This window comes from Nomia melanderi, chromosome 6, assembly GCF_051020985.1.
Source record: "Nomia melanderi isolate GNS246 chromosome 6, iyNomMela1, whole genome shotgun sequence".
Taxonomy (NCBI): Eukaryota; Metazoa; Arthropoda; class Insecta; order Hymenoptera; family Halictidae; genus Nomia; species Nomia melanderi.
Window position 1 is genome coordinate 11,656,929 of NC_135004.1, and position 21,104 is coordinate 11,678,032.

Below are 21,104 nucleotides of genomic sequence, written 5' to 3' on the forward strand. Positions count from 1 at the left end.
AAATTATATAACAGGTAGTCTATGCAGTTCCAACTTTTTGAATGCTTCTGCAGATATCTGCAGATAGATAACATTCACAGAAAATGTATATGTCATATGCACATGTATACACATATATGCAATACACAGTCGTACTTATTTTGTTTTCCAAGGTTTCTTACATAACCTTAAGGAAAAGTACTTAAGTACTTTTGACATAAAAAAAGGTATTCATTGTCTCTAAAGAATTACACAAAGTTATGTCCCAGAAAAAGAAAGTATTAATGGTATGCTTAGGTAAGTGTAAAAACATAATTTAAGTTTTATGAAAAATCAACATAAAAATATTTCTTTTCGATTTCACGATTTTGTATTTTAGGAAATAGTTGTCGTTCTCCAATTGCAGAAGCTGTATTTTGTGATCAATTAAAACAAATGGATCTTAATGAATTTTGGGAAGTCGATAGTGCTGCACTTTTACAATATCATGTGGGTAAAAGTCCAGAACCTAGAGCTATGGCCACACTTAAAAAAAGAGGCATTACACAGTATACTCATAAAGCAAGAGAAGTAGGGAAAATTATATTTTTCTTAAATTAAAATAATATCAAAATGATATAGTAGATGATATTTTTAGATTAAAAAAGAAGATTTTTATAAATTTGATTGGATACTTGGAATGGACAGTGGCATTGTGTATGATTTATGTCAAATGCAACCAGATGATAGTCCAGCAAAAATTGAACTCCTAGGAAAATATGATCCAAATGGTGAACTTAATCTACGAGATCCATTATTTGTAAATGTTATTTCCATTTGTTCTGAACTATTCAAATATTTCTTCATAAATTGACAAATTATTTAATTAGTTTTCATTTATAGGATGATGATAGTAGTGGATTTGAAAAAGCATTTGAACAATCTAACAGAAGCATAAAAGCATTTCTAAATCAACACTCGGGTAATTTCTTTGTATAAAATTATATTCCTATTTACTTATATATATATAACATACTGCTACATTATCTTATTACAAGTGTGTTATTTATAGTTGTTTCAACTGAGAATTCAAATTGACTGTGATTATATTATAACATTGGTAATGTAATCAAGCTCTATAAAATTTGGATAATTATAAAATATGTAAGTATAAAAGATATTTTTATTTAACTTTATGTCCACTTACATACACTTCAATTATATTACGATCATCTCCTGAATATATTATCTTTTGCAATTTTTCTTCTAAAGTATATTGTCTTAAATCATTTAAATATCCATTATTTACATTTGTATCTACAATAAGAGCATCAAATTCTTTACCTATTGCAAAGTTACCTATTTGATCGTCCATTGCAAGTGCTGGAAAAAAAGTGTTACTGTATAAAGGAAAGAGCTTGATCTATTTAGTTATAATATAAAAAAGATTTATTTATATTACCTGTTGCACCTCCTAAAGTAGCCAAGTAGAATACATCTTTAAAATTAAGTGCTTCATAATCAGTCTTAAGAAGAGACAGATGAATTGATACTTGCAAAGTTGATCTCATTGCATCTAACATACTACAACTTTGACCACCTGCAACATCTATAAAATATATACTTAGAATTACTGGTATGATATCTAAGAAAATTTATAAATAATTGAATTAATTTTTTGTTCTGTTACCAGTGCCAAGCCCAACTTTAATTCCTTCATTTTTCAGTCTCTGCACATCACAAAGACCACTTTTCAAACATGTATTTGAGGAAGCACAATGAATAATAGAAGTACCACGTTTCTTCAGTAATGCAATTTCAGTATCTGTGAGGTGTACCCCATGAGCCATTACAGTCTGCAAACAAATAAAGATGAATATAAGCCTTCCATGGCTGTTACATGTATATATTAATATAATTTAACATACTTTGTCTGTGAGAAGTTCAGCAGCATCATACACTTCAGCATATGAAGAATATTCAGGGAATTTTATCTTTACAGCCTCAATTTCTTCAATATTTTCAGATATGTGACTCTAAAATATTTTGTGCTTATTAAAATTCATAGTATACATGAAATTATGTATACAATACTATAAAGTGTATTAAAATATTCATTAATATAAAAATAATTACTTATTAATATATATTTACTTGTAACATTGGTCAAGAATGAAATACACTTTATTTAGTACCTGAATGTGAACATTTTTTTCTTTGGCTAATTTTCCTAATTCTTTCAGTAATGTTATATCACAGCTTAAAGCAAACCTTGGTGTTATAATTGGTTTTATAAGAGGACTCTGCAAGTATTATGAATAGTGAAACATCTTGTAAAGAAAATAACGTAATAAAAATTTATAAAATAATATTTGTAAATTACATTTAATTCAATAATATTCTTTATGAATTCTTTTAAATTAATTATAGATTTTTCAGTAGTTTCATAATATTCATCAGCACATTCGACATTCATGCTCAATTTTCCAATCAAAGCTCGTTGACCTATATGAGCTGCTATTTGTCCAAGAATTACAGATGCTTTTGTATAAAGAGATCCAAAATAACATGCTGTTGTTGTACCTTGTGCAACAGTGTGTTTCTATAATTTAGATTTAATTATATTACAACTAACTTAAAGTGTATATAAAATGCAAAATAACTTATGTTAACATTTTTATAATTAAACTTACTACAACTGCATTGAATACTTGACTAGCAAATTTTTCATCTGCATATTTCCTTTCTAATGGGAAAGTATAAGTATTCAACCACTCCAAAAGCTGCTTATCATATCCGATTCCTAAATTAGGAAGTTGCACTGCATGAATGTGACAGTCAATAAATCCTGGTATTAAAAATTGGGTTTTAGTGAGAACAGTGACATTCTCACTTGTTATATCTATTGATTTTGGATTTATTACTATATCATTAATCTAAAAGTTAACAAATATATAAGATTTTAAATTTTATATTACAATGTTTCACGTTTCATTGTTGTTTATATTATACAAATTAAAAAATCAAATATTTAAACCAAGTTGCAAATTTATTATAACTATATATAAAAACAATTGATCGATATCTACCTTTCCATTCTCAACGTATATAGCACCATGATCGACGGTGATCAATTTACCACGTTCGTTAGTATGAACAAAAGAACCGACAAATACATGCTGTTTAGACGCCGATTGCATTGTACAAAATTTTCTTGATGAATTTACTGCAATTATAAATATTCATATATTCAGAAAAACTTTCAATATTAATGTCTATGTTTTCGCACTTTATATTAACGTTCATTACAAATTTACTACTGACATATTTAGTGTTGTTTCGTTCGCATTGTTTTAAATGTTAATTCACATAAGTCTATGTCGCAAACCGAAGTACTCTTAGTATCGTAACGCAGATAATATTGATCTAACACTTAAATTAAAGTCAAAGTTGTTAACTGTTGAGCGACGGTGCGATCATACCTACTTTTTGTGCGAATTTACTTAGTGATATTACACGGTAAATCATGAGTTCTAAGAAAGAGCAAAAATCGGACACTACAAAAAAATCAGATAAGATGATAGATACGCATAGAGAATTTCTAGATATGGACACTGACGAAGAAGACTATGGTCGACAAGGTGATACAAATATTATGCGTATGAAATTTACGATAAAACGTTTGCAGTCGACATTGTACACAGTTTAGAAATTTCGAACGATATTAATAATTCCGTTTTCATTTGTCGTCCGCAAAATAATCAATTCTATAATTTCATAGATCGATCATACCGGCTTCGGAAACAGCTGATCGAAATATAATTACTGTAAACTACTCATCTTGGAGAATTAATCACGGTTAAGTACTTTATTCCAGAATCACCTGAACTAGAAGAAGAACTTCCTCCAGAACCAGAAAAACCAGTATTTGCCGAGGAAGATCTGTCTAAATTAGTTAGTAATTTTCACAATGAATAACATTACTTTCAGGGATCATAAAAAAAATATAATACTGCCTTGAAAAACATGGCCGTAATGGAAAATGACGCAATCAGTACAATTTCCATAATCTAGGGTAACTTTTCCCACAAAACATTTTGAACTCGTTATCGGTAATTTAACAAATTGGATTATGAATTTTATTCGAATTAAGAAGAAGGAACATTTTAAGACATTTTTGAAGAGAAACAAGTCAAAAGTAACGATCACTACGGATAAAAAAGTACCTAGCCTCTAAAACGATCTTGAGACCTGGTATAATCCACAGGTTGTATTTATTATTAATCATTTTCTGATTGCATTCAATTTTAACAAAATGACATTGATATGCTGTGTTTCAAACAAAATATATGTAGATTTTTATATTATCTATAGAATAAAACATGCTTATACCATTGCAAGTGACAGAAATAATTATTCACAATTGTTGAATTCATTCGAAGGAAGATTACATTCTGCACAATGTGACAGATAATTGTTAAATATTTCAAATTATCGTTTATAGTGTTACACGTTTATTTAACACGATTTTACAACGTCCATGGCGCGAATTTTAAAATACATCCAGAAAACCAGTGAATTTCGTATCGCACCAATTAAATAGAGGTGTTCTTTTTGAATACAGGTGAAATATGTAAAACATCTAACAATATTCTCCGATGCTAGTAACGGCAATTGGAATGAAAATTGCGACGAGGTAATCCAAGAATACTTTGAAAATCCGTCGCACGAACTGCTAACCGTATTTCATCAAGGAAATAAGCTGACTGCTATTTTGAATTTTCCAAAATATGCACCTAAAGGGTTCATGTATTTTTTAAGATCGCCATGGCAGATATACACGGTGGACAATTTCCTAGATACTGTCCTATTCGGAAGTATTACTGGGAACATTAGAAATTCCATTTTCAAATTTATGGAAACCGTTTATGCGCCGATTCTACTGCGCAGCAACGAATATACGTCATGTATCCGTTTAAGAATTTCAAATGATCATTCCCCAACATTATTTTCGTATAATATTCCTTTTATGTCACTTTTATTTTCATTTGTATAACTGCTGTCTGATATTGTTCTTATATTTGCTTCATCTTTGTTCATTGAAATTCACTGCAACTATAAATAGTAGTCTGATATTGTTTTTACATTTGCTCCATTTTTATTCATTGAAATTCACTGCGACTATAAATAGTAGTAGTTGTAGTAGAATTTCATTTTCTTCTCTTTCGACTTCGAAAAACAAAAAAGAAAAACACGTGTTTGTGATTGCATAATTTATTTATACTAGTATAGTACATTATATTGTACTTATCATTTAACACTAGATTTACGGAACGAGTCAATTCGATTTTTATTAACGCAGTTATGCAAATATGTATCCTAATTATCTACTCTTAAGCCTCTAATTTCTAAGATCTAAATAAACGAATAACAATTTTTCTAAGAACAATAAAACAAACTGTACAGTAAATGTCAGTAAATCTAGTGTTAACCCTTTTCGGACGAATATCGACGTTTCAGCGAGATGAAATTTTCGTATTTGAGAGACTAAGTCGCGAACAAATGATATAACGTTAAACCTACCGACACTTTAGCTATCGATCATATTTTTGCAAAAGGAATATTGGTGATTGTTGATTTAATACGGAAACAATACATACAATAACTTTTGCACAATAAGAAAAAAATTATGTATTTTTATTTGATTTTAAGAAGAACGGAAAACTATAGATGCATTTTTTAAATTGGAAGTTGGACGTTTAGTGTTAATTACTCAAACAACAAGCGATCAGCACGTAGCTTTCGTTTTTTATATTAATTAAGCAATTGATAGGTAATTCAGCTTGATCTGCTGAAGCTTTCGTATATTTCAAAGAATCTTCGTCCGCAAAGGGTTAAATTATCCTATATATTTACATAGCAAATTATTCTTTTCCTTTCCTTTCTTCTATCGTCTTTCCCGTTCATTTCTGCAACTACAATTTTCCATGAATAAAATAAACAGTCATAAAAGATGAAACATTTTCAAATCTCCACGAATTTATTATTCGTTTCACCGAGGAGATCTATAAACCAAAGGGTTTAACTACCTTGTACGTACCAAAGGAGAATCTTAAAGCGTTTTCAGAGCCATCGAACAAAATTGATTGCTTCTTATTAGGAGAGGACCAGAAGGCAATTCTCCCGGAAGAAGACGAAAGAAAACGGAAGTTAGTCCGTCGATTGGAAAAGATAGTTTGGTCTTGGATCGTTCAAATCCATAGAATCACCGTAACATCGCCGAATAGAAAGAAAATTCAATGTATACAAGACGAAGTTAATTACTGGAAGTCGAAACGTTAGTTTCAATCTATGGTTCTTCATTTTCAAAATATTAGTGGGGCCAGAAAGAAATTCATTATTTGTAATCTTAACCAAAAGCTTGATTATTTTATACAAATTTTTAAATATTATTCCAATATATAATTTCTTTTTCTTGAAGATAGTTCTCTGCTTGGCGATTAATGTTTCAAATCCATTTTTTGAATTAACATTGAAAAATTTATATAAAATAACGCTTTCCGTTGAGACTAACAATATATTACTTTCTGATTTCTATAATATATTTGTTCTAATTAAATCCATTTAATAAAGTTATTGTTCATTCCAAGGTTTAATACTAGAATTTTTACAATATTACATTGATATTCTCATAATTATAGAAATATCTATTCACAGATTCAAATTTGAATTATCTGCGTACCCAATTTCTTAATCCGGAAGTTCGATTCATTTGTGACGTACTCCGAAATTTCCGTTCTCTGAACGTACATAAATTCGAAGAATTGGCGAAACACATCGAAGAAGAAATTCAGCAAGTGGCCTCGAATTTAATGTACTTAAACGTCATGCTCGATTTTTGTAAAGATTTGAACATTCCCGAGGATGCTGAGAATTCCGTAACAAAGGCGTTACTTTTGATATTATTCATTTGGATGGAAGCTCCGTTTTATAGCACTGCGTGAGTTCCACCGCTTGTTAAGATAAAAATGAAAGTAAGAAAAGAAACGCAAGTTCGTAATCGTGCGTGACATTTCAGGAATAACATAGAAACGCTTTGCGAATCGTTTAGTTGGCAAATAATACGTCAATGTAGAAGTTACATTCAGTTAGACGCTATTTTCGGAAGTGATCCGGAGGAAGGGAAAAAAATGCTGGAGAAATGTATATTCTGTTGCAATATTTATAAAACTGTTTATCATAATGTATGTTTTCATATAGAAAATTCTTCGTCGTATTGTTTACAAGTAATGTTGAATGTAAGTAAGATTGTTTGTTTAGTTGACGACGAACGTTGTTTCGCGCATTAATCCCGATAGAAAATGGGAAATAAACGAGGACAATGTTTTCAACAAAATTGATACATTTAAGGGAAGATGTTACAGTATGATCGAGATCTGCGAAGCGTTAGCGATATTTGGAAGGTACTACGGATTAAAAATTAAATAAATAGAGTAGGGTAATTTCGAGTGAGATGGCCTGATCTCATTTAGATATATATAATATAATATAATATAATATTATATATAATATATTTTTATTTGACATCAATTTTCTTATTGTTATCAAATAAAAATATTTGGCGACATAGCTGGATAACAACGTAACATGAGTACTGTGATACTAAATCAATAATAATTATTTCTCTTACCATTTGCCTTTGTCATAAAACAAGTATTACGATACAAAACGCTCGAAACTCCGATGGCAGTCAACGCGTTAACATAATATTTCATTTTTATTAGATATCAATGATATTCGTGATGTTCTTTTAAAAAAGTGAACCATCTCCCTTTCCACTTGCTCTATAAATGTAGATATTATTTTAGTTGAAAAATGCATCGAGTTTTATTTAATAGGCATCATAAGATAGGATCGCTGGGAAGCCCAAGAGGGGTGGAATACGAAGCGTATTGGCAAGAAATTGAAAATTCATTTTACGAAAACTTGAACGAACTTAGCGTTGCCCGTGATGTTATATTTGACATGACAAAATCCAGTTGGTTGAAGAAAGTCGGTCGTTTCAAGTGTATGATTCAACAATTGGAGAACATGGTGATAAATCTGATCAACGATATATTTAAGAACGTTGAGAATATAGAAGAAGGTATCGAAGCGATATACGCTTTGCAGAAGTTCAAGAAAAGGGAGATTTTCAGGGAATTACTGGAGAAAAAGTGGTTACAGGTGTTACAAAATTATATGTACATAATTGTTGCGAGGAAAACGAATTTTTAATACCGTTAAAATAATTCCTAGGTGTGGCAGATTTTTCACAATGAAATAGAGTATTGTTATACTTATGTGATTAATGAAACTCAAGGACAACGATCGATGCAAAGGGATGACACGACGATAAATATATCGTGTAACTCACGGTATTTGGAAAGACAATATACTATGATGAGAAAAGGGGTGGATTGGATAGGGGATTGTGCGATTGAAAAGTGAGCGATATATGACATAAATTATTTAAACACATTTATTGAAATGTTAGATCTTCTTTTTTAAATGTTACATTTGTCTATGCTAAACATCTTTTTTAATGTGATTTACCTATATTCGTATCTCTAAATAGGACGTATCATGCATTTCTTTTAGGTGCACATTGCAGAAATATAAACACGTATTAGATGTAATCGAAGAGAGAGGGAAGATGTTTAACACTCACAGTACTGTTGGAACACAACAATGAGAACTGGTAAGTTTTCTGAGTAATAATTGAAATAGCAGGTAACTTTGTAAATGGGAGAAAATTAAAAAAAAAAAGATAATTATATGCACTTTCTCGTGGTAAGTTCTTGCCATTGCATTAATAAAAAAATTATATTGTTTTAAATTTGGACGGGGTACTATGTTTACAACACTCTTTTTCATTTGTTATGTCGCATTTCTTTTTTAGTATAGACAAAATTTGTAGTAGATCGTTAAAAGATATACTAATTTATTTAAAATAACGCATAATGTTACTCATTGATTTTTTGTTCAATATTTTCTTTAGTACGAAAATTTATAGGATCTTTACATATTTTGAATTTGTGACTGTATCATCTTATAATACAATTATGTATCGTTATTATACACTCCATTATGTTACTCGTATCACTCTACACATTTCTGTTTAAAATCTTAATTGATGTAGCATACATAAATCTTTTAAATATTTGTATCATATGAATTCCTTCTTTTCGGTCGTCCTGCCTTTTCTTAATAGTGTAAAAATAAAATTTATAATATCATCTGCCCAGGATGAGAGAAACATCTTAGATGGCACTTTAAACATTGTGAGGTATTTGAATAGTAACTAAAATAGATACTATACTTCTGTAATTTGTTATATAAAATTGATTTCATCTAAATCAGTATAATAATTTGAAGTGTCAACAATAATATATATATTTATATATATATAAATTACGATCTATCAAATTATGATTATAAACTGAAACACCTTATGACTAAAATATTGCGATAAATATCACGCACTTCTACGGAAGTTAAAATTTGCAAATTAATTTTAGCGAACATTAGTGCATCTTCTGTATTAAAACTAATTAACTTTGGGAATGTTTAATGTTAAATTAATGTTTACATAAAGCCTATGGCAATCCTAAATTACTTACGAACTATATGCATATTTAGCTGATTTGAAATGTATAGTGTTCCATAGAAAGTAATTATTAAAAGCAATATAAAATTAGTAATTACTAATAGTATAAATTTTTGTATTTTGTGTTACATTTCTACTAACAGAGTTTACATATCAAAACTTAGAGTACCTCAAAATGTTAAATCATTAGGTTTCAGAAACTTCAGTTGAATAATGTATCTGTTTTTAGGCACAGCATTCATACTTTCATTTTCTAACATGCTATTAGTAGCTTTTACTTACTGTGGTCCCTCACGCAACTCTGATCATGATTCGTAAAATAGACGCAACAATATTGCACACATTACATGACTCTCTACTTCGGTGAAATAAACGTCATATGTACCATGTACTTCCCAAAGTTATAGTAATTATACAGAACATTCACGTTATCATATGTAAGATGACTTTGTAGAAAAAAAAGTAAGAAGTAAAATACAATTAACAATAATTTTTGGATGCATTCGTTGGTTACATAGGGTAATCTATGAACTTAATACTTTTTAGCACTACTGGAAACATGGAATATATAAAGAAGTATACAATACAGTTGTTTACAAGTGCATAATGAAGTACTATGTTCATGTACAAATGAATATTATTCATTACAACACTTTGTAAACTAGGATAAGTATTATACTTTGCTGTAAATTAAGTACCATAAAAATATATGGAAAGACGTAGGACATGCTTATATCTCTGTACAGTTGTAAATAGTTACATACTCTCCTTTTAAAAAACGCTTAGAAAGAAAATCTGGAAACTTCATAGTTAATAATAAACTTAACTGCTATTATTAAGTGATTCGACTTTTCAGGAGAAATTAGTCTCGTTCACTTCTCAATCATTTGTTTAATATAATAAAATATAGTTTTCAACAATAAAAAAATATATAAAAATAGATCTGTTAGTATTGTTGAGTATAGTCTAAACGTAACATAGTAAGAATAGTAGCACCATTGTTAAGTTGATTCAGTGCTTATAACTAGTATTAAATATCTTCGTATGTCTGTTGAATTGCATTGAGTTGAAAATCTCCACATAGATTACCCTATAACCACATATTTGTATTGACTTAGGAACTACTATAAAAGTTATACATAAATGCATGTTTTATGTACATATAGATAGTATGTGCACTTGCATACACATCTTCTAATTTTGATTATCGTAATACTGTAAACCTACCTTCTTGCTTAGAGAATTAGAACACTCTTTTGGCACAAGTAACTTAAACAATGGTACGTATTTGGTTTCTTTGCCCTACTTATCTTAACGGAATTTTCAGTGCGACGCAATAACCAAATTTTCTTGGCCAGAAGTCACCGTAAAAACTGGACTCCCGTGTACGTCTTTATAATCAAGTAATTCGCTATCGTCGCTGAAGGAGCTGGTGCCTGAAGAAGTAGTTAGTTCCGTTGGCGATGGCGGTAACAAAAATACCAATGAAATTGCTATTATCATATGCCACGCACTATGAACATACTGAAATAATAGGACAATATTTTACTTTTCATTTTCTTCGGTAATACGTAGTAGGTTATTGAATAATTTCTGTTGTATTTTGTATCTTTATCATATAATAGAAATTATGCAATAATTAAGTACTATTCTACGTACTTGATAATTAGCCTCTGTTTCAACTAAAGAAAATAGCAGCAAACCTATTGTTGCCAATAGCAATCCTGCTAATAACTTTGAAATTCTGTCAGGCTTTTTCCACTTCTTCAACTTATAACAACGATAAACATATGATCCCATCTAGAAATATGTAAATAAAAACTGATGATCTTCTGAACAAGCATATCAAATTACTTACCGGAATCATAACACCCATTCCTAACGGTACTAATATACTAGTTAGGCATGTTTTATTAGATTCCACCCCAAAAGCTATTATAAGAACCCCAAACATATGGCACAATGACACAAAATGAGTTGGAATTTCAGCCATCGCAACAAGGGTTACCCAAAATGCTAATATACTTGAAAAGAAGTCACTATATTGCAGAACCTGTAAGTAAAATTGTTTCGTAAACATATTTTATATGAGAATTTAGAAAATAATTAACATAACGATTATTATAAAATAGAGTCATTTACGTACTTCATATTTAGCTACGCAATATGTCATTACATGTTGATCACAAGCATGGTACAGAGATGAAAAAAGCATAGTTGCCATATAGACTAATCCTTCCGCATATAATCCACGCTTAACAGCTAAATATATTGCAGGTATGAAAAAACCATTACTTAAAGTGAGCATCAGTGTTGTCATGAGAAGAGAAGACTCTGGATTCGCACTAGTCGCATCGGTACAGCCCCATCCCTTGTATCCTAAATGATAAAATTTAGAATTAACATTTATGAAAAAGCTAAACAGAACTTTTCTCGCATAAAGAATAATCAGACCTTCAAAACATTTGCACGTTGTATAATAAAGAATATCTCTGTGAATTTCTTGACAAATTCCGTGATGACCACATGGATAATTTCCGGGAAATACACATTGTCTAGTTCGTATATCCAACGATACTAAAATTTCTTCCATTTCACAATTTACGGGGCGTCTAATTTATAGATAATACCACTTTAGATAAATAAACGGAGTTAATATTACAATCCTTTCCTATTTCTAAAAACACAATCTTACCCATTAAAATAACATGTTGCTTGTAAAGCAACATACCAAACATCTGGCTGTGGATATGGTATTAATAAACTTGAATCATGTTTGTCGAATGATGATAAATTCATTAACATTCTTGAATCCTCGCATATAATATTACCCTTAGCTCTATTTGGAACTCGACCGCGCCGTATACAAAGTATAACTCTGACTAGCTGTTTTGTTACTACCTAAAATACATGTAAGAAATAATTGCAATTCAATTAAATGACCCATCCATATCTTAATATTATTAATTATGCTTACTTTATCCATTTCTAAATGTACACTAATATCAAGTGTACCCCCAATATCGATTAATGGCAATATATTGAATTGCGTTATTACTGGGTGGTCATCTGTTAACATCACCCAAGAAGTTAACCATTCTTTACCCTGAAAAAGTTTATTAAATAAAATATTCTAAAATTTATTCTGTCAAAACCGTTAAACATTTAATACCTGTAATAAGTAAACACCAGAAAATGTTTGCAAATGCTTAATCCTAGCAAGTTGATATCTTGGAACACACGGATCATTAAAACTTTCTTCTGACACATGAAATTGATTTCTAAAATCAATTTCATTATACAACGATACATTATTACTTTTGTCTTCACCATGATGAGTATGATGTTTTGTTAAGTCTTTCATATGTAATTGAGCTAGTGCTTGAGAAAATGAAGGTGCATCTAAATACTGCCTTACAAAAGACTTTTCTGTTATTCTGATTGGACATTCTGAATAGGGTAGGAAAATATTATTTATGAGTTAATACGAATCTAAGAAAAATATTATGATACATGTACTTTACCTGAGGCGATTACTTTAACGTTCACTTCAATGATACTATCTGAAATAATCATTAAATAATAATAGCTATCCTCATAAGGAGAAGACTCTGTGAAAGTATAGGAATCTAACATAGTAAAGTTTCCAATTTCACTAGGTTCAGAGTGGTTAAAAACAGGTAATGAGCGTCCTTGTAAGGCCATACTTTGAATGCAAGGTTCATGTATGTTACGAGATGTGTACACAGTAAAATTACACCCCCAAATGTGAAGTTTAAAATTCCATGTTCCTGATGGTATGTATATTCTATGGAAAAATTGAATACATTAATTTTCAGTATAAACATAATGAAAATGATATGATATTCAGATTCTTTACTTGTAATAAGAAGTAGTTTCTCTTGTTCTTAATGTATGCTGACAGCCAATAGGTATGTTTTCCATACTATTAGTTTGTGTCCATATAGCTACAGAACCTATGCTGTAATGGCATTTGTGTCCAAGTCCCTAGAATAAAAAGAAAAAAACATTGAGAAAACATGTTCTTTATTTGAAAGAAATCATTCATACTATAGAACACAGTTGTACCTGTTGTTGAACTTTCTCATCCCAATGAGACAAATAAGCCCCCACGTACCAATCTCCAGACTCTGGTCCGTAAACTGGCACAATCGCAGTATTTCTTGGTTCAAATGTTGTGACTGCAGAGACTACAATAGTTTGATTACGCTCGGGATACATATCATTAGGGAATGTATCATTATTTACAGATATCACAGGATAACTGCCCCATTGTAGATATCTGTACATTACATTATCATATTATGCTTTGTATTTTCTAGAAAAAAAAAAGGTAAAGTTGAAAGTTATTTACATATGAACATTTCTTTCTGGACAATCTTGCCTATCCATAAATGCGGCGAACTGCCAGGTGGCTCTAAGCACCTCTTTTGGAACTGTGTAATGAAACATTGCTATATCTGAATAACTTTTAAATGAATGTAGGAGTCCCTCTTGACTTGCTTCTGGCATAGTACATTCTTTGGCTGTGAACGCAGACAAACGAATGCAAATCAGTAACACCCACTTGTTCGTCATTAAGTATACTCATGAATATATTATTTGTAAAGTATATTAAATGCAGTTAATATTAATTAGCTATAATGACAGTAATAATGTCACGAATAAGAAAATATATTACAAAATAGTTTATCAAAAAATTTACCTGGGAAAAGTAGTAATAGCAACAAAACGTGGAGCTGGAGAATCATAAGATATCGCCTCGGAAAATAACATATCGGAAGCATGACAATTTTTTTCGACATCACAGAAAAATTAAAACTACTATCGATCGGGCGTGCTCCATTCACTTCCTATTAATTATCGATTCTCCTTCTGTTACTATGCTGATCGTACATCCTGTGTACACGACGAAATAACTACACTAGACTGGAATGTTTGCGTGTTTGGCCTACCACTTTATGTGGGTTCCTTTCGATCAGCTGTAGCGAACAATATATGAATAACAGAAGGAGGGTGGGTAGACGGGAGGGTGATTTTACCGACTGTTTCCTGGAATAACGGGGCTGAATTAATTAAAAGATTTCACTAAGATCTATTAACAAATAACCAACAGTCTACGCGTTACAATAAATTTCTTATAATAAATAACATTAAAGAAACATTAACGGTAAACAATAAGAATGAAATCTAGACTCCCATCAATTATAACTTGAATACCTTATATTCTTATTTGCCAAACATTTAATCACATACAAAACATGAACAAGTATCAAGATGAAATTTTATAGGATTTAATTACAAAACGAGTTCTCTATAAATAGAATGTTACATATACGGGCATTCTCACCAGTAACTGACCGCGATAAAACGAGATAAAACCGACCGGATGCTACTCGCCGCACAAATACACAATTTACCTAATATTACACTGCGTCACTTAATCATTAGCGAGATAAAACTGGAAAAATACATGAATTCGGTCCCTCGACAAATTCTCCAAGTTCAGTATATAAAAGATTCGGAATAAGTCTCGTACGCATATTCATCCCCAAGATAAGGTAAAGGCACCAGTAATTGGCACTATCAATAGTTGACCATTTGCCAGGAAAATAAAAAATAAAGTTTTCAGAAGTAATTATCTTTCGAGAAAGGTGCGGCAGATATAGTGCAGCATTTACTGACCTAATTCTGAAACATTTTTACCTGAATTGAATTGTTTATCGTAAAAACTAACAATTTATTCCATTGACGTTGGTTGTATGCCTCCAATTACCAACTTAGAATTAACTTCTTTCCATTTCTATTTATTTTCTTACTTGCAATTTGTCAAGGTCATTGCAAATAAACAATATTAAAGCAACCTTTAGTGTTTTTGATCTTACTATAATTGGTCAACTTTTAACTAACATACTGTCAATTACTTTCTCGTTTCAAACGATTAACTTCTGGTGCAACTATCGAATTTTCAAAAATGTCTATAAAATTGGGGTAATATAACTATTTCAAAAGAGTTCACTTTGTTACATAATGTAACTCAAACAGCATTTTCACGCATAGTCTCCCTATTTAATAAAGGAACAAGCTGCTATAATTCACGCAGGAAATTTTTCTTAACCGGTCAACTATTGGTGCATTCACCTTAACCACTCCAAAGGGGTGCGATCTTCGATCGTTTGCATTTGCTCAAACTGAAAGTTCCTAAAGAACAATCTTATTCACGCCGGATTATACTAATCCATCGTAGAAAATCTTTCCTCGACCTCCATAGAAAATTATACTTCGATGTCCTCTTCGGCAGCTGGCAAAACCACCGTAGTCACGTTGATCGGTTTCGTCCTCGATTTCTTGCAAAGCAGGATCTGCACTCGTCCGGATATTCTGCTGGTCAGGATTGCGTTCAAAGCCATGGGGATTGGAATTCCGCTTGGCAACAAGGGAACATCCAAGACTCGCGGTCTAACATCTGTATTCTCGCTTCTGCAAACGATGTACAGTCCCGTGTCGGAGAGCTCGTCGGACACGTTCGTCAGTAAAATGCGAATTTGATAATTCGGCCCTAATCCTAAAACAGTAGCCTCCACCGTGATACAACGCGGGCCAGCTTGTTGGTTTTCGTTCAACGATTCCACTGCCTTTTTCGCTACGATCAACCGCAATCTGAGGAGTCCTTGCTGAAACGTGCTGTGGATCTTCTTCGCTTCCGATCGTTCCCGTATCGTTTGCTCGACGAACAGCCGAGTCTTCTTCGGTATCGAGAATTTTGTGCCATCGTTGGTCAGCGAAGTCGATGACGAATCGTGGATGCTGAAGTCGGCGGTCCGCTTCAGGATCTTCACGCAGAGACCGCCTCCTACGGTGATCATCGCCATAGTTCGCTCTTCTTGGCCCATTCGGCCGTACTGCAACGAATGGCGGGAATGAATAGATTAAAAGGAAAGGGACGTTGAACGAACCTTGAGAAGCAAATGTATTGGTACCGGGCAAAAATTCCTGTAGATTCTTAACACCAAAATCACCGAACGATCGAATTGCCTTTTTCTAATTTCTTTTCTGTTCGCCTATTACGAAAACAATTTCTTCGGTGATTCCTCAGAGAATAATTTGTTATCATTTGGAAAAGAAGAAATCAGGAATGGGTCGTTTTGACTCGTCTGGTAATTCTAGTGTTAGATCAAAATTGAAACTCAGAGGACGTTTTCGTAATAATTTTATTCTATTTTATAGCAACGGTATAAATGTAACTTGCTGCTGATATTCATTCATTAACACTATTTCTACTGAAGGTGTCAAAGGACACCTGAAATCTTTACTTAATATTATTTTCCCAGTTAAATTACTTGCCCTCAATTGAATTTTGGACATTTCTGTTACTGAAAATATCGAATAGTCGATTCAGAATATACGACTAAACTCGGAAAATAATTTTAATTTAAAAATTCCAAAGGTGACAGAAGACACCTAGTAGGAATAGCGTTAAACTAGTGAAATACTAATTGAAATCAGACTTCAATTTATTATTAACAAAAAACCGTAGGAATTGTACATATAAGTAATGTAAATAGTAAATAATAAATTATAAATCATAAACAACAAATTACCTTCATGGCGGACACCGGTTCCATGATCTTCAACGTATCTACATGGTGCTTTCCATCGTACACTCGAATACCGAAACCAGCAGTACTCACGGCGAGCAGCGATAGTCCGCTTTGCGGTACCGGCAAACTCGTCGAATCCAAGATCGCCCCAGGAACGTCAACGTTCCAAAGTTTAACGCCCTGTACGGTTAATATTCATTTTCAAACTATATTGGAAATATCATATTACCATTTTAGTGATCTACTTTCAGTACCTTCTTCGAAAGACCTACTAAGGTGCCGTCCATCAGAGTCACCGCAACGTTCTCGTTATTAAGAACCGATATAGCTACAGCGGGCGCAGAAAATCTTTCCCAAAGCTTCACGGGGGATCCCCTTCTTATCGCGCCTATTTTGCCGTCCCTACCGATGATTAATATCTTGCCATCGCCTGTCCATAAGCCGATACACGCGAATGCCACTGGGGGCCATTCGAGTAAATGCTTGTCCATGGCAGTGAACGTTCTAGGGAGATACCATTAAACTCATAGCGAAGGTTCGTGAAAATTTCTATTTATCGCTTGACTGATTTAACCTGTTAACCGTGCTAACCTAAAATATAGTTTGAAAAATCTCTCGTTTCGCGAGGAATAAAATCAACAAATGGAATGCGTACTCGTCAAACGCTGGACGAATGCGCCTAGGGTATATTTCAATGACTTAATAGAGAAACCAAAGCAAAACAAAGAAGAATTACATGTTTATCTGAAAAAATGAAGAATTATCATATCAAGTTTTAAGATAACGTGTATACCCGTCGAATTGTAGTTAACTGGTTAATCAAATATTATTTCACACGGTAGGGAAACAAATGATTTATCTAAATAGAGGATTACCGAGGATCTAAAACGATGACCTCCCCAAATTCTGTGCCAAGCACCAAGCAACCGCTGGCCGGATTACTCCAAGAATCCTTTCGGATGACGGAAATTGCGGACAACGCGTTGCTCTTAATGAGTGGAATCACTTTGTACTGTTCCGCAAAGCCCGCCCTTAAGCTCGGATCCATGGAAAGAAACTTCAACGTCCGCGGCGAGATAAATGCCGCGCCAAGTTCTTTCAACAGTAAGTCTAGCTCGTCGGCCAGCGTGAGCACGTTCAGTTCTTCTTCTAATCCTGCCTTGTGCCAGATCTGCGGAGAATATTAACCAGTTAACTGTGGAATTTAGCTATGTGAATAATTTAAGTATAGTGGCAAAAATTGGCCTTGTCTTATCTTGGAATTCATGGTTTCAATTCGATTCAATTGAAGGAGAAAGATAAATGTCTCGAACCTCCCGCTCTTTCGGGTGAACATCAATGTGTGGCAGGCAGTATTTAAAGTAAGCCCTCATATTTTTGAAGATATAAACGCTGGAACCACTGCCGACAGCTAACACCGACGATCGGGGTTCCCCGTTCTCGGTGTAAAGGCCGACCACGCCGCAGATCCGGTCCACCATGTTGTGCTCGGTTATCAGGTCGCCTCCTTTGTAAACTCGTATCTAATTTTTGGAAAGTTCGATAGCAAAGTTCGTACAATGCAATTGCAAATGAAATGTTGAAATAGTACAATTCTATCCCTTTACTCGTTTATATATATTTATGTTAGTTGTGAAATATACCATTAATATTTCATTAGAAAATGATGAATATGTCTGGCAGAAAAAGCTTCCGAGTGCAAAGGGTTGAAAATGTTAAAAAGATATTTATCTATTGAGGCTTTAATTGATTTACAATTCAATTTGGGATTGCTAAATCAATTTTTCAGTAACTTCTCAAAGAGACACCTGTTATCTTCCTAATAATTGCAAGAAGAACTCAGGAATGGGTGATTTTGACCCATCTGCTAGTTCTAATGTTAAGAAATATCGAAAATATTAAAAATTGATGAAATGTTTAACATAGAACTGCAAAAATGATCTAATATACAAACAAAACGTGGCGCACCTTTGTCGAATCAGTACCCAGCGCACCCAAATCAGCGCAAATGAGCCTGGCATCTCCATCTCCGGTCACATCCAACATATCAAGCGCGTTTGGCAGTGTGTACAATTTGGCTCCTGGTTCCCAAAGCGCTTCTAACCATCGATTGGTGCTGAGACCCACCATGTTATGGTCAGCCCTAAAAAATACACCATTACGTACTAACGCAACACAAATCATTCGAACCATAAATACACCACACTCGTTCAAATGACCTATAATTTCAAATGAAGAAATTTTTCTTGTCATCCAAAAATTATTTTGTGCATCGCTTCCGTATTAATGTGTTCGCAAAAATGTGATCGGTAATTAAAGTGTCGGTTTAGCGTTAACCCTTTGCACTCGAGAGGTGACTCTCAATCATCACTTGATTTGATTTGCGAAATTATGAAGTTTTACAATATTAAGCTTTGCACGATGCATCAATATATGGAATATTGAAATAAAATAACTTCCCGTCTGAATTTATACATGTTTCTCTCAAAGGGTTAACTGTAACATAAGTCATTCAGGTTTCACCTGTTACCGATTAAGCTACGTTCCTATACACCCAGCGTACCGGAACAACTAGCGTTTGTTCCAGCAGCAATCTTCATAGTTACAATACTTTATCAAATACAACAAATTGTCTCTTTGAAATGCAAGAAATTCAGGAAAAGAATCGCAACTTCCAGCACTTACACAACGCGTTTCAATATTAGATACAAGTACACGTGAAAGTAATTGAATTTTCTTTACACCCGCTACATGTCACGAACGTGTTCAACACTTGTAGACATTAAATCTATTCTTAGACGTGTATGCTATAATTGTTGGTATCTTTAACTAATAATACAAATTTCGAACTGTTATCTGTTTATCCCATTTAAGCGAAAGTGCTTTTATCCAATGAACAAACACACGATTTTAATTGTGTCACAGAACGACTTAGACTTAGTTGCGAGAAGAATATATTTTTGAATCTATTATCTCTCACCGTAATCCGTGCATGATTAAAGCTTCCTTCTAGTGTTCGAACGAAGTTATTATCGTTAATCGCGACACATTATTTCATCCTTCGCTGCGAGACATTCCCTGCACGTTCTATGCACTGCGGTGCAACGCGATGGATCGTCATGTCGCTGTTAAGATGTTCAGCTTCTTGAAAGAACTTCTCCCACGAACGAGACTGATCGCGCACTGAACGAACTGCAATCTCCAATTGCGACGAACATCGATCATATCGAAAGATCTATTCGGACGACTCGCGAAACGGTGCAACAGTGTCCGCCCTCGGCTTTGTTGTGGGCTCGTGTATCCATAGAAATGTTCGCACATGTACGCACGCCGTAGACGAATATCGATGATCACGGTCAGCCTTTCGTAGTTTGTGTCGATAAAAGTCTGATTACTATAGAATTACGTGCTTATAAGTTTACGTTACTATAAGCTACAACTTTAAAGTATTGATAAGGATATGTTTAAAATTATAGCCTATGGAAACGTAAACGAGTAATTCTGCACTCACTGCCTTGTACCTTTTAAGTATCGCTAAGAATAAACTTTAAAAGTATAATACGAAAGTACAAGGAAATGTAAAATAGCTAATGTAGAATTTTACCTGTTTCTATAAGCTACAATTTTAAAGTATCGATAAAGATAAGTTTAAAAAGTACGAAGTAGTTAATGCGGAATTACTCATTTACATTTCCATAAGCTATAAATTTTAAGTACCGCTAACAATAAATTTGAAAAATATAATACAAAATAGTTAATGTAGAATTTTACCTGTTCACGTTTCTATAAGCTACAATTTTAAAGTGTCACTAACGATAAGTTTAACACTAGGACTACCGAGCATTTTATTATTGTTGATATGTAATCCTTGTAAA

The 21,104-nt window shown here is 32.7% G+C and overlaps 4 protein-coding genes across 14 annotated transcripts; 2 read left to right on the top strand and 2 right to left on the bottom strand.

Annotated features, from left to right (window-relative positions):
- The first annotated feature begins 17 nt into the window (after window positions 1-17).
- Window positions 18-2,158, top strand: LOC116428045 (low molecular weight phosphotyrosine protein phosphatase). Of its 4 annotated transcripts, none has more exons than XM_031979092.2 (7): window positions 18-276; window positions 359-549; window positions 617-778; window positions 862-940; window positions 1,017-1,122; window positions 1,439-1,594; window positions 1,686-2,158. In XM_031979092.2, exons 1-5 carry the CDS (start codon window positions 240-242, stop codon window positions 1,028-1,030), a joined length of 483 nt encoding a protein of 160 aa, XP_031834952.1. In that variant the 5' UTR covers window positions 18-239; the 3' UTR covers window positions 1,031-1,122; window positions 1,439-1,594; window positions 1,686-2,158. The 4 variants fall into 4 exon arrangements, with proteins under 4 accessions (XP_031834952.1, XP_031834947.1, XP_031834949.1 ...); XM_031979087.2 differs by having other exon boundaries at window positions 1,031-1,122; XM_031979089.2 differs by lacking the exon at window positions 1,439-1,594 and having other exon boundaries at window positions 1,031-1,122; window positions 1,652-2,158.
- Window positions 968-4,287, bottom strand: DhpD (guanine deaminase). 6 transcript variants are annotated; one of them, XM_031979082.2, is made up of 9 exons: window positions 3,751-3,856; window positions 3,048-3,184; window positions 2,652-2,894; window positions 2,342-2,560; window positions 2,154-2,261; window positions 1,887-1,994; window positions 1,649-1,814; window positions 1,421-1,567; window positions 975-1,341 (listed from the first exon to the last, which is right to left on the bottom strand). In XM_031979082.2, exons 2-9 carry the CDS (start codon window positions 3,156-3,158, stop codon window positions 1,142-1,144), a joined length of 1,302 nt encoding a protein of 433 aa, XP_031834942.1. In that variant the 5' UTR covers window positions 3,159-3,184; window positions 3,751-3,856; the 3' UTR covers window positions 975-1,141. The 6 variants fall into 6 exon arrangements, with proteins under 6 accessions (XP_076224967.1, XP_031834942.1, XP_031834937.1 ...); XM_031979077.2 differs by lacking the exon at window positions 3,751-3,856 and adding an exon at window positions 3,441-3,584; XM_031979081.2 differs by lacking the exon at window positions 3,751-3,856 and adding an exon at window positions 3,445-3,723 and having other exon boundaries at window positions 976-1,341.
- On the top strand, window positions 3,449-11,074 carry LOC116428042 (uncharacterized). The gene is made up of 11 exons (XM_031979076.2): window positions 3,449-3,599; window positions 3,836-3,912; window positions 4,583-4,925; window positions 5,963-6,295; window positions 6,676-6,958; window positions 7,037-7,202; window positions 7,279-7,421; window positions 7,857-8,184; window positions 8,257-8,444; window positions 8,599-8,698; window positions 10,935-11,074. The coding sequence occupies exons 1-10, from the start codon at window positions 3,485-3,487 to the stop codon at window positions 8,690-8,692; spliced, it is 2,070 nt and encodes a 689-aa protein (XP_031834936.2). The 5' UTR covers window positions 3,449-3,484; the 3' UTR covers window positions 8,693-8,698; window positions 10,935-11,074.
- On the bottom strand, window positions 8,466-20,562 carry LOC116428041 (transmembrane protein 8B). Of its 3 annotated transcripts, XM_076368851.1 has the most exons (14): window positions 14,849-15,902; window positions 14,334-14,680; window positions 13,983-14,154; window positions 13,697-13,910; window positions 13,488-13,615; window positions 13,132-13,415; window positions 12,780-13,057; window positions 12,585-12,713; window positions 12,303-12,508; window positions 12,062-12,219; window positions 11,754-11,986; window positions 11,466-11,660; window positions 11,267-11,407; window positions 8,466-11,131 (listed from the first exon to the last, which is right to left on the bottom strand). In XM_076368851.1, the coding sequence occupies exons 2-14, from the start codon at window positions 14,431-14,433 to the stop codon at window positions 10,931-10,933; spliced, it is 2,439 nt and encodes an 812-aa protein (XP_076224966.1). In that variant the 5' UTR covers window positions 14,434-14,680; window positions 14,849-15,902; the 3' UTR covers window positions 8,466-10,930. The 3 variants fall into 3 exon arrangements, 2 of the variants coding, with proteins under 2 accessions (XP_076224966.1, XP_031834933.1); XM_031979073.2 differs by lacking the exons at window positions 14,334-14,680; window positions 14,849-15,902 and having other exon boundaries at window positions 13,697-13,946; window positions 14,054-14,154; XR_012998879.1 differs by lacking the exons at window positions 8,466-11,131; window positions 11,267-11,407; window positions 11,466-11,660; ... (7 more) ...; window positions 13,697-13,910; window positions 13,983-14,154 and adding exons at window positions 17,230-17,409; window positions 17,484-17,733; window positions 18,105-18,400; ... (1 more) ...; window positions 19,198-19,372; window positions 20,210-20,562 and having other exon boundaries at window positions 14,439-14,680; window positions 14,849-16,530.
- Between the last annotated feature and the right edge of the window lie 542 nt (window positions 20,563-21,104).

Coding starts and splice junctions, on each gene's coding strand:
- DhpD (XM_031979077.2), bottom strand. CDS start 3,486: ATGATTTACCGTGTAATATCACTAAGTAAATTCGCACAAAAAGTAG. Junction 3,185..3,440: donor TAAATTCGCACAAAAAGTAG/GTATGATCGCAC, acceptor TTATAATTGCAG/TAAATTCATCAAGAAAATTT. Junction 1,815..1,886: donor CTGAACTTCTCACAGACAAA/GTATGTTAAATT, acceptor ATTTGTTTGCAG/ACTGTAATGGCTCATGGGGT.
- LOC116428041 (XM_076368851.1), bottom strand. CDS start 14,433: ATGTCGAAAAAAATTGTCATGCTTCCGATATGTTATTTTCCGAGGCGA. Junction 13,911..13,982: donor CCAGAAAGAAATGTTCATAT/GTAAATAACTTT, acceptor TGTAATGTACAG/ATATCTACAATGGGGCAGTT. Junction 13,058..13,131: donor CGTTAAAGTAATCGCCTCAG/GTAAAGTACATG, acceptor TACCCTATTCAG/AATGTCCAATCAGAATAACA.
- LOC116428045 (XM_031979087.2), top strand. CDS start 240: ATGTCCCAGAAAAAGAAAGTATTAATGGTATGCTTAG. Junction 277..358: donor AGTATTAATGGTATGCTTAG/GTAAGTGTAAAA, acceptor TTTGTATTTTAG/GAAATAGTTGTCGTTCTCCA. Junction 941..1,030: donor ATTTCTAAATCAACACTCGG/GTAATTTCTTTG, acceptor TGTTATTTATAG/TTGTTTCAACTGAGAATTCA.
- LOC116428042 (XM_031979076.2), top strand. CDS start 3,485: ATGAGTTCTAAGAAAGAGCAAAAATCGGACACTACAAAAAAATCAGAT. Junction 6,296..6,675: donor TAATTACTGGAAGTCGAAAC/GTTAGTTTCAAT, acceptor ATCTATTCACAG/ATTCAAATTTGAATTATCTG. Junction 6,959..7,036: donor GCTCCGTTTTATAGCACTGC/GTGAGTTCCACC, acceptor GTGACATTTCAG/GAATAACATAGAAACGCTTT.